At 38.4% G+C, this 12,279-nt stretch overlaps 1 protein-coding gene across 1 annotated transcript in view; it reads left to right on the forward strand.

Annotated features, from left to right (window-relative positions):
* pth1r (parathyroid hormone 1 receptor) overlaps window positions 1-12,279 on the forward strand; it is a 43,009-nt gene that overhangs the window by 25,076 nt on the left and 5,654 nt on the right. The window contains exons 5-8 of the mRNA XM_080033741.1: window positions 3,187-3,281; window positions 4,998-5,184; window positions 8,755-8,908; window positions 9,291-9,351. Coding sequence (XP_079889867.1) covers window positions 3,187-3,281; window positions 4,998-5,184; window positions 8,755-8,908; window positions 9,291-9,351 — 497 coding nt within the window. The remainder of the gene's footprint in view (window positions 1-3,186; window positions 3,282-4,997; window positions 5,185-8,754; window positions 8,909-9,290; window positions 9,352-12,279) is intronic.

Below are 12,279 nucleotides of genomic sequence, written 5' to 3' on the forward strand. Positions count from 1 at the left end.
AACACTACAATGAGGACCATCACATGAACAATCCGCTCAACACCACTCCCCTGGCTCCCCGTCCTAGCCAACATAGCTCCTCCACACATCCGGCAAGTAGTCCTTACTCAAAGGATGCTCCAAAAGTCTAAAGACTCCCCTCACCTTCCAATTCACATGGACATTTTTAATCCACCCACTGCTCGACTTCCATCTACACGTCCAATTTGGAAGAACCCACCACCAGCTGATCTCACCATCCAATCAGTTTGGGAAAAGGAATGGGAGTCCAAGGACGTCCCAAATCAACATCTGGTGTCAGACCCCACCCTACCGGTCCCTGGCACCAATCTCCCAAGGAAGCAGTGGACAACATTGAACAGATTCAGGACTGGACATGGCCCCTGCTTGGCCAGCCTTCACAAATGGGGCAGCAGCCCAACCCCACAGTGTGCTTGTGGAGAGCTGCAAACAATGCATCACATCATTGAAGCATGCCCTCTACAAAAACTTAAAGGAGGACTCGTCACCCTTCATACAGCAGAGCAAGAGGCAACTGCTTGGCTAAAGGACTTTGCATTCGCTAAATAAAAAAAAGACATGTTACCCGCAATTACAATCCTTTTGAAATTTGTCACACATTTTCGACCAACCCTCACAGTAATCTACAGTGCAGCTGCATTAATCATATTTAATTAAATGTCCAGATGATGGCGATGGGAGATAATGACAGAATAGCAATATGGATGCTTTGCCAAAATAGGAGGCAGCAATTAGCCTAATGACCATGTGTCCTAGTGTCACATTAGTCTCAGGACTGTCTTATTGCCTTTTGACGAGTATTATCTCATCTTTATATATTGTTCAATGAAAATAAACTTGTCTAAATACTGAATGTTCAATCTAAATGTACTGCGTGTGAAAAAGTATGTGGACATCTGAAAATGAGATTGTTGAACAGGCCGATCAGCATCTTTTACACTTAACACAGATAGCCCTTCCTTTTTTTTTACTTAGCTTTGACCCCTGGGTGCAACATAAAACAGGACAGGCCTTTGGGTAACTGGGACCACAAAGTTGGAAGCGCACTATTGCCATTGTAATATCACCGGAACCAAACCATACAATAATAGTTTCAGAAAGAGTACAAGAACATACTTTTGGCCGTATTCTGTGTGTTTTATAACTACATTCTTGAATACTCTGATGCTCTAACCATTCACCCAGGTTTTACTCTTGACCATCACACCCTTACAGTTTTAACAAGTAAAAAAAATAAAAATAAAAGTTATTATTACCATCTAAGCAATATCAAAGAGTGTAACCATCTGTAACATAATATCCAAACATAATCAGCACGTGACAGTCAAACCTTGGATCATAAATACCATTAGTACTGACATCACAATCTCCTCGCCAGCCCATGCTAAGTAAATTGTTTTGTGAACCTAACACTGCACTACCACCATCCCCATGTGACTGACAAAGGTACATGTGACCCCGTACTTGTTGCTCTTACTATTGTTTGCTTTTATTATTGTGTAAGAGTTGGATGTCAGAACATAACACTGGAACTGAATAGGACTACAGGGTATTGTAAGAAGTGTGGAAACGGCTACAACCACCTTGTAAATAGAAAAATAGCACATAGCACATTATTGTTAATATACAGTAGAACATGTATTTTTTTCATCTTGTTTACCGTTAATGACATTGTGAACTGTAATGATGCTGACATACCATTTGGCAACGCATTTCAGTAGTCTCACATATCAAAATATATTAAGGCTTTTAAATAAATGAGGTGTATTACATTGTCAGAGCTTATCGTTATGTGACTCTGCAGCTTGTTGTTATGGGTTATGGAGGGTCTTTGACTCATCTAATAGATAGGGGGCATTAGGGTAATGGAGATATCAGTCAGTCGTTGATAAATGGATTAAATTTTTTCCAGCAGTTCCACATACATTTTCCTCTCCATGTGGTATAGAGGATGTGGGCATAACTTCATCATGCAGCAATTTTTATCTGAATGCAGATGTTTACATCGACTGGCTCTCGAGGGAGCGGTTGCTGGAGTTAACTATAAAATGCATATGCAGGAACGAAAAGCACCACAATGCACCGTTGCCACACCGCGGACCACCACCGCTACCACAACTTAGACACCCGTTTTTCTGGCATAGGATTCTGATACTAAGTGATAACAGCAGTGGAGGATCTGGTTACTTAACACGGGGCTTTCGGCCCCTTCAGCATGTTGACGCACGGCGAGGGTCTGCTCAGTGGCTCTCCTCACAGTGTCCTCTGGTTGCCAGCTCGCTGCTGGACGGTCAAACTGCCCCACCCAGACTTTTTTAAATTTTTTTTAATCAGCCCGCCACCCACGTCAAATGCTGTTTCCATCAGGAGCTCCTGCGTGCTAAAGAAAATTCCGTCACCAAGTGGCAATGCATTTTTAAAAACACTGAAGTTAACAGATTCTGAGCTAAGTGTTGGGTGGGGAAATGCCCGAAGTTTCCTCTTTATCTGTATATTTATGGTCTGCATTTAAAAAGCACTTTTTCCACCGAAGCCCCTCAAAAGCGCTTTAAAATGTATTGATGCTCATTCACCCGTTCACACATACTACAGTATATACACTCATGGCTGTGGGCAACAACGCTGGCCAACCCTGAGGAGCCATTTGAGACACTCGGACATGTGGCAGGAGGTGGCGATCGAGACGCCAAACCTATGATCAGTTGATAATCATTCCACCTCCTGAGCCTAACCCCCCCCCCGTTTATTACATTTACTTTGTAGTAAAGAAGTATATATTTCCCATAAATAACAGGTATTCGTGATGTATTTGTTGTTACATACATACAACATTCAAAGGATTTTTTCTTTTTGCAGCGTTCTGTGGTTGACACTTTACTGTAGATATTTCCAATACACCATATTTCCTGCATACTGTTGCTATTGTTATTTTTATAGCCGCAAATTATTTGTCAGGCAAGTGTTTTTCTTTCCACAATTTTTTTTCTATCATAGCAGCTAAGAAAGAGAGAAGACCTTCACCATTTTCTTTACAATTTTGACAAGTACCAGCTAAACTCTAGCTCCACCGTAAATTGCTGTCATGCTGTGTGGTGCTTTCAGTCTGTGCTTTTATCCATTTTGCTGCCCTGTTGACATTCTGTTAAATTATCCTCTCTTCAACAGGAGGTCTTTCACCGTCTTTATCTCATCTACACAGTGGGCTACTCTATCTCTCTGGGATCACTCATGGTGGCTGTCGTAATCTTGGGATATTTCCGGTGAGGATAATTCCAATCAATACTTTAAAGGAGAGATGCTCCCTAGAGAGGGCTTTAGATACAGGGTCAGAAATAAAGGTTAGTGCAATTGCAGAAGAGATCAACATGGGGAGTCTAAATGTTTAATGGAAAGGTGGCACATTGCACTTTGCCAGTTTCTTGTCGCAAAGAAGATAGTATGTTGTTATCGGATGACTAAATGTAAAATAACATAGGCTTCAAACGAACAGCATATGTTATGTCACATAAACAAAATGACGCATGCAAAGTGTATCAAACATTTACCCTTTGAATTTGACTTTTAACAGACTTTGATATGTCTACCTTTGAAGAGGAGTGTGCCTTCAGGCTTGCAGTATTGTTCTCCATTGTCTGACATTTAGGCTCTTTGTTATCTTCTTGCTAATTTCATGTCTCTATGACCAACCAAACCAAAGCATGGATATTGATTTTGCAGTTCCACCGAGTTTACAAAGATTACAGTTATTAAGCCACTAAGTGTGTGCTTCTTTCCCTCTTCCCCCCCCTACTGTACATGTTTTTAAAAGTGAAATACTCTTACTATAACTACCATCAGCTTTGCTTATCCTACATAAGTAATGTAGTAGATAAAGGTTTTGCCTCAGATTACATACTTATTGGCCCTCGTGGCAACAGTACTTTCGTGGAGAAAAACCCTGAGACAAGGTTCGTGGCTAATTAATTCAGGGCAGATCTCTCATTATTTGCTTATTTTGTTTAGCATAGGGAGTATCAGGAATCGATGTTGAAGGGCGATGTTTACCAATGTTCCTTGCAGCGTGACTTACGGTACAGGCAGGCAGTCAGAAGGCTTTAGGAACGCTCCCAACTGGCACCAGGAAATCTATGGGCCAAATGAGTTTAATAAGTTATCCCTGGGGCCCATCTGACATTTTGGCTCCGTGCTCCGGAGCCCTAGCGCCATGTCTCCCCTTCAACATGTCAGCTTTTAGACAGGAGAGCTCATAAATGTTTTCCAGGGAGAAATAAGGGATATTTCACATTAGGCGTTCAGTATGTTTCACCAGGGAAATATACACGCTGGATTCGTTTTCTCCCACCACTACCAAATCAATACTTTTTGAAGGCTAGCTTGTCGAATATATACAGCTCATTAATAAAGCATGAATAGCAGGAGGCTAATATCAGTATCCAGTAAATATTTTTTTTATGAGACTTCGTTATATTCTAGCTCAAGTTGACTGCTAAAAGTATTCCATTTAATACGATCAATTTTTTTTAATTTTTTACTTGACTTTGTATTGACGTATCCTTCACAGCCATTAATGCAGCAAGCTGACTGTGTGACTTGAAAGTCTCCCACTCCACAGTGAAAGCTTTAGACAGGATGTTTTGGTAAAGTCTTTGACAGATACACTTGTGCTTGTCTGGGAGGAAATGCGCTTGCTTTTCCCCGACACAAGCTTGCAATTTTCTTTTTTTTTTACTGCTCACTTTGAGTCGAGCAATTGTACGTATATTTGTGTATTTCAAGCCTCTAAATCTCAAGAATGTGTTATAGTCAGCGCAGAACTCAGCTGGCTCTAATTAGGATGAGTATTGTGTGTGAACATACTTCTATTACATATGCTTAAACGACGGTCTGCAAACATGGTACACACAGAAGCACACAGACACGTACAGTCTTTTTAAACTTCTTTTGACCTTACCGCTCTTACTTGTTTCTCTCCCTAGACGATTGCACTGCACCAGAAACTACATCCACATGCACCTCTTCGTGTCCTACATGCTAAGAGCTCTGAGCATTTTCGTGAAAGATGTCGTGCTCTACTCTGGATCGGCCTTAGAGAACATGGAAAGAGTCACTGTGGAAGATCTCAAGTCCATCACTGAGGCTCCCCCGACCAACAAAACACAGTTTGTAAGTACGGCAGCACAGCTAAAAACACCAGGATCACACACAGATATACAAAAGTATTAAAAAAATACATTCTTAATGAGTGTGCTATAACGAGAGAAAACATGGCAGCTTTTTTTCAAGTAACATGCCGGTATCATGGGAGGTTTGTGGTATATAAAACACACCATAAACAAGTAAGGCTTTTTCTGTTTTTTTTTCTCCAAGCAAAAATCAGAACAGAAATCCTCCATGCTTGATTGCATTACATGTGCAGATCATTTGACTTGAAGTGTAGTTGGGCGTGAAACATTTTTGCTTCCAAAAAGGAAGTGGTATTTTTCAAAGTCTCACCTGCTTTTCCAGTGCTGGCTGGAGCAAATAAAATGTACTGTTTGTCAGCATGCCAAGCTTAAACCAGGCCAGTACTTGACTTTCAGTGTGAAGTTTTCAAAAAATGGGTACTTTTCACGCATGCTTTAATACGCAAACAAATATTTTGCACAATATATTTCGTGGGCACTTTTATCCGTTGGCTCTCCAAACTACAAGGAAAATGCTTCGGTAAAGTAAGTGACATGTGGGCACAATGAAAGAACATGGACATGTGTACTACTGTAGTGTGTACAAATGTGACCTGGAGCCCTAATGAAGATGGAAATTGGACTTTTCAAATACAAATTGGGAAAAGCACTACCCAATGTAAATGTCAAGTCTTTGTAAATTTATAATTGACCTTTTATAACCAGGCTTGTTCACAGATTGAAGTGTAGTGTTTGATGCTTAAAATAGCTGTTCTTTATTAACCGTTTCGCACATTTTATTAGATTTGGTGATCATAATGGGATCAACCTGCCTAATTCCTATGTATCTGTCTTTTGTGTTTTGGCTTATTGCAGCTCGTCTGTTCTAGGTAGTGACACTGCACAGAGGTATAAAAACAAAGCTTCACTTGCATTGAATCAATAATCAGAATCTTGATCAAAATATATTTTATTATGAATAAGGAAAGATCTACCCTGTTGCAAGACCCCGGCTTATTCTTAGAAAGACAATGATTAGACTGATGAACACTACGATGAGGAAGGACCACTGAGAATAATTGACTTCTAAAAATAATGACAAGCCAGCAGCAACGATTAAGCTAGATAACATGTGGAGATTGACTCCATTGATCGCTGACTACATCAGTATGGACTCGTGGGGCACACATCCTATCAATCCAACAGGGGCATAATACTAAGGTTATTATTACTAACCCCTTTTCAAACGGAAATGATCTATGAATAAATCAATATTATTTTCACTAAATATATTTATTTATATTGAAGGCTTAGTCATAGTCCTCCTCATTTTGAACCTGGAATTTTGTTTTCAATATAACTTGATCAATAACTAACTGTGAGGTGTGAAAGGGGAAATTTACACAATCGCAGCAATCAAAACATATAACTTCAACCCAAAAGCTGTAGGTCGATGCTGTGATTGACACCTCCGGTTTTCCAATCATCTCTGTTCGTATTATTTCTAGTCCTAATGATCATTACATAGCTAGCAAATCAAGGCTTTTTGTTCCCAGATTATGCATTCATGATATTCACTAGAGATGCACGAAGCCACTAGAACCATTTATTAATTTACTTTTTCTTTCTTGTAGTGCCATACACTCCAACTGACAGCTGATTACAACTCCTATAATTTCAAAATGACATATTGTGCATTTTAAATGTTCAATAGCTTTTCAGTTTCAATGTTGTACAATTGATTGTGATAGCCCTTTTAAGGAAATAGGCTCAGAAAAAAGCTTCTCAATTTCAGATAATGACCCGGTATCTGAGATAAATTACAGGCTGAGAACAGCACAGGCACTAATGTCATTTGTAAATGTGCAAATTGTGGGTTGAGTGTACTGTGTCTGCACCATGTCTGCATATATGAAATCAAGCAACCTTCTCTCATGTACAACTGCTTTACTATGCTAAATTGCTAATATAGTCATTCATGTCCGCTTTTCCCAACATTCTCTTGATGACTTGAATTCATTAAAGGCCTACTTCACCGGTTGGAATATGAAGGTGTATTGAACTCGGAGATCCTATGAAGTATAAATGTGCAAAAAAAAAATTGAAATCGGATCATCCTAGCCTGAGAAAAGGCAGAAAGAGTGTTTTATGGTCTCACTGTCTAACCCTACCTTTCTCTTTCTGTGACATCACAGAAATTTAAATCCAATTTCACACACTTGCCAAATTACTTAATTGTAGACATAACACGTCAAATCAATACACCCACATACTCCATAATACATACTATATATACAGCATGAAAATCTGTACAAAAATTGCAAATCCATATGGCTTGCATCCAGGCATGCAAATCAATCCCATTCCCCACAGATGGCCTGTCCACACTTACTGGAAAAGTCCAAGGATCCCCAGAGTCCTCTAGGGACCACAAAGCCTTTTCTAAATGTTATTGCAATTCCTTGTAAAGTTGTTGGAATTTTTCAGTCTGGACCAAATTGATGGGCCAAAAAATCCAACAAACCAACATTGCCATCCTTAGAGCCACACCATTTGTGTGATCAAAACTTTCTTTATTGAAGCATAACTGGGGTTTTGCAGAAATATCAATTATTTATATGGATAAAAGTTATAAGACAAAATAACTGACAAGGTAAGGCAAGGAAAAGTATTCGAACAGCAAAGCAATCCAAAGTTCTTTGTGGCTCACATAAGCCTTTATGACAAGATATGCAAAGTGATCCATGCCAGAGTTATAAGAAGAAGAACAGAGAGTTGGAACAGACATGCAGTTTTCTCAGGTGTTCAGGGTGTTTGTTCTAGAGATATGGTGCGCAACAAAACAAAATGTTTCTCCACAGTGTGTACTTTTGACACAGGGGACTCTAAAGCACACCTGTCGTACCTGAGAGGTGTTAATGGTTGATAATGTAGCAGGCAGCCTCTCAGAAAGTGCATTTGCTTCCAAAACCATTCAGTGCTTTTTTTCCAGTAGTATTGTACCAACAATATATTCCCTGACCTGCAGGAAGCCTGTGCGCTGATGGACTGTATTTTATTTCAGGTTACATCAATGAGTACGTGTTCAGTACTCTGCAGTGGAATATTAGTACAAACTATACTGAATGGATACATATTCCTCTTCCAAAGCATGTTTTTCGCTCCCAGCTACTAAATGATGTGTGACTTAAGTGTAAATGTTATGGTGTTTTTAAAGGCTGTGTTTTGAGTTTTGCTTGGCTCCATTGCACTGTGTACTCAACAGCTGCACTCCCTGCACAGCCGCATCCGAATCGCTTCACGCCGTAACAAAAGCGGAAAATGGGAAATTGTTCAAAGCTGTGTGCTACTTGTTTACATAATTTATTCAAATCTCCCATAGAGTTAGAAATCAAAGTGAGAGCACTACTGTGTACAGGATGCATATTGACTTTATTGTTTACGAAAATAAATTAAGGATGAAGAAAAAGAAGATACAAAATCTATTTTAACAGGTATTTGTATGAATTTGAGTTTTTGCCAATATGGGTTTTCATTAAATCTTTTCTCCTTGTCTGTTGTGTCTATACAGATTGGCTGCAAGGTGGTTGTAACCTTGTTCATGTACTTTCTGGCAACCAATTACTATTGGATCCTCGTTGAGGGTCTGTACCTGCACAGCCTCATCTTTATGACCTTCTTCTCGGACAGAAAGTATCTATGGGGATTTACTCTGATAGGATGGGGTGAGTTTGCATTTGTATGCACGTGAATAGATGAAGTAGAATGCAAATTCAATCTAAATGTAAGGTATTTAATATTTGATGGCCTGATTAGTATGAAATATCTTAAAACATTGTGAGGTGCGGCTGTGAAATCCCTTGCTGATTTTGCATGAATTACTAGGTGAGGACAACAGAAAAACATGGGCCATACGGTTCCTGCATTGTACACACTGTGCGTATAAGTTACATAAGCACAGCGCATACAATGTGGATGCTGTGCTACCCAGGTTCTACCCATGTGAGCCAATTATGGACCGCTTATTATTACATAATTTACAGTGTTTTTGCACAGTGATTGCTATACTATCACAACAATTAAAATATTATAATTTTTTGGGTTTAGGAGTTCCAGCTATGTTTGTGACCGTTTGGGCAACGGTGAGAGCCACGTTTGCAGACACAGAGTAAGTGATCAGAATATATAATATACAAATTATTCTTGGAAAGCTTTAATGTAGAAATACTGAGGTCATAAGTTCCTTAAAGCAAGAAGGTAGATGCAAAGGCTGTATACAAAATCAGTATTTCTTAACTGATCTAAGCGTGCTTAAACTGTGAAATTCAAAGATTACAGGTCTAAAAATATCTTCACAGTTCCTGATTACGATGCCATGCATATCTATAGAAAAGTCTGAGGACAGGTTTGAAGCTGAAAATACTACAATTGGAAGCACCTTCAACTTCTGAGTGGGCAGAGCGAGTCAGGGAGAAAACTGCCTAAAACCTACTCTGCCGATAGCCCCAAACCCCTGTCTTACTCACACTATCTTTAAAGTCTCCACATTGGTCCTGTATCATGGTTGAACATTAAGGGCTTGAGCTAAGAGCTTACGGCTGAGCTGGTATCCAGCAGCTGTCCAGTGGAACTAAACCACTTCTTGGTCAGCAGGAGGGAACCGACACATGTCTGCCTTACTTCTAGGTCTTTTTGGGTAGAAATAAATACTAGGCAAGACACACGAAAAAACACAGCTTTTGCATTTACATTCAGCAGTAAGAAGTAATTGTCCGCATTTGACTTAAAATCTATCAATAGTTCATTGCACACTGGTTAATATCAACCCAGTATCAATGCTTGTGTAACTCATATCTATGAATCTGGTCACTAGAGGCCACAAAAACACAGAGGAGATGACCTCAGTGTCCTCATTGGTAGCTACAGTTTAAGTCAATGACATCTGACAATTTAGGGGCCAAGTGAACTGTTTTAATACAAACTCCAAAAAGGCACACATTTTGATTTTCCAATGCCTTGGCCCAAACTAAAAAAAGACTCTTGCAGAAGCCCTTGAACATGAAGAGAGCTCTATGTGAGCCCCAAGAGTAATGAATCAATTCATGAGGATTGAAGGTCGGAAACATATTGTGTACATATTTATTTTTGACAAATTGAATTAATTTCCAAATGGTTTCATGTGGTATTCATGTCAACACCAGATCAATCCGAGGTAGGATGGAAGATGGAGTCAAAACTTTTTTTAGTCTTATTTTTTTATTTTTTTTATCCAGCATTTGGTAACACTTTATAATAACTATCCGTTGTAACTCATTAATAGATCATTAGTAAACTCTTAATTAATGATTTATTAATGATTTGTTAAGTGTTTGTTAGCAGTTTGTTAAGGATTTATAACAATGCCTTACAGACAGTTAATAGACCATTAATACACTTTTAGTTAATTGGTTATAAATGACTTGTTAAATGACAGTTAACCGTTTGTTAAGGATTTATAACTGTGCTTTATAGCATCGCAAAGGGCCGTTAGGACGGATAATCCATGACATTGCCGTGATGTATGGACATTAAATGTCCCTCTGAAATTCTGTTTATCCAGTGTTTACCACAAAAAGTTCCCAAACCTCATGGGTTTGTATGTTGTTGTATACTTTTGTATACTACTGTTATGCCATGTGATGGCTCAGTATGTGTGTTTCTATAGATTAAACACAATGTTCAACATTTCATCTGTGGTGTTTCTTTGGTAAAAAACAGTACACAGAACAGCCTATGGGTGGAACAAGGTTGAGGTACAAACATTTTATATTTTAAATATCATGTCAAATTTCTGTACCTTGAACTTGTTTCACCCATGTGCAGTTTTACAAAGTTTCACTGGTATTTTATTTATTTATTTTTATTTATTTAACCTTTATTTCACCAGGAAGGTCCCATTGAGTTACAGTAACTCTTCTCACAGGGAGTCCTGGCCAAGACAGGCAGCAGAAAAGAAGTTGCAGAATTTGCACAAGGCCACACACACACACAAACAAAGTACACCACAATTGACACTATAATGCTAAAATGACACTTCATAACAGGCTATATAAAAACAAGCTAATACATACAGCTAAAACAAACAAATTAAAAATAAATAAAAGGCATCAGGTTAAAAACAGTTGCAGTGTTCTTTTAGAGCTGATTGTAACATGTTTTTAAAGGTACTGAGTGGTGGGAGTGATTCCAGCTTTAGAGTGGCTTGAAGTTCATTCCAGACCTTTGGTGCATATGATGAGAAAGCTGTTGTACCCAGTTGTGTTCTTGTATTGGTATCTGGTATTAGTAGAAGGTTAACAATCTATTAACAACTGATCTGTAAAGTGTGAGTTAATATATTAGTTAAAGGCCTACTTCACCGGTGGGAATATGAAGGTGTATTGAATTCTGAGATCCTATGTAGTATAAATGTGCATTTTTTTTAAAAATCGGTTCATCCTAGCCTGAGAAAAGGCAGGAAGAGTGTTTTTTAACCCTATATTTCTCTTTCTCGTGACATCACAGAAAGAGAAATATAGGGTTAAAAAAAACTTACTTTGTAAATATTACTGTGATGTCTTTTACTGTGACATCACAGTAATATGTACAAAGTACGTTTTTTTTAACCAGTTTATATTACATACAGAGATATGATTTAGTCACGAGAAAGATAAATATAGGGTTAAAAAAACACTCTTTCTGACTTTTCCCAGGCTAGGATGAACCGATTTCAATTTTTTTTGCACATTTATACTACATAGGATCTCAGAATTCAATACACCTTCATATTCCAACTGGTGAAGTAGGCCTTTAAGTATTAGTTAATAGTTTATATATGTTATTGGGACGTTATTCTAAAGTTGCAACTATTCCTCATTTACAAACAATTAATAAATGAGGAATAGTTGCAACTTTAGAATAACGTCCCGATAACACATATAAAATATTAACTGATACTTAATAAGTCATTAGTAAGTAATTCACGACTAGCTTGAAAATTATCTATCGGCTATCTATAAAGCACAGTTATAAATCCTTAACAAACGGTTAACTGTCATTTAACAAGTCATTTATAACC

The sequence above is a fragment of the Ammodytes marinus genome (assembly GCF_949987685.1).
Source record: "Ammodytes marinus genome assembly, chromosome: 9".
NCBI lineage: Eukaryota > Metazoa > Chordata > Actinopteri > Uranoscopiformes > Ammodytidae > Ammodytes > Ammodytes marinus.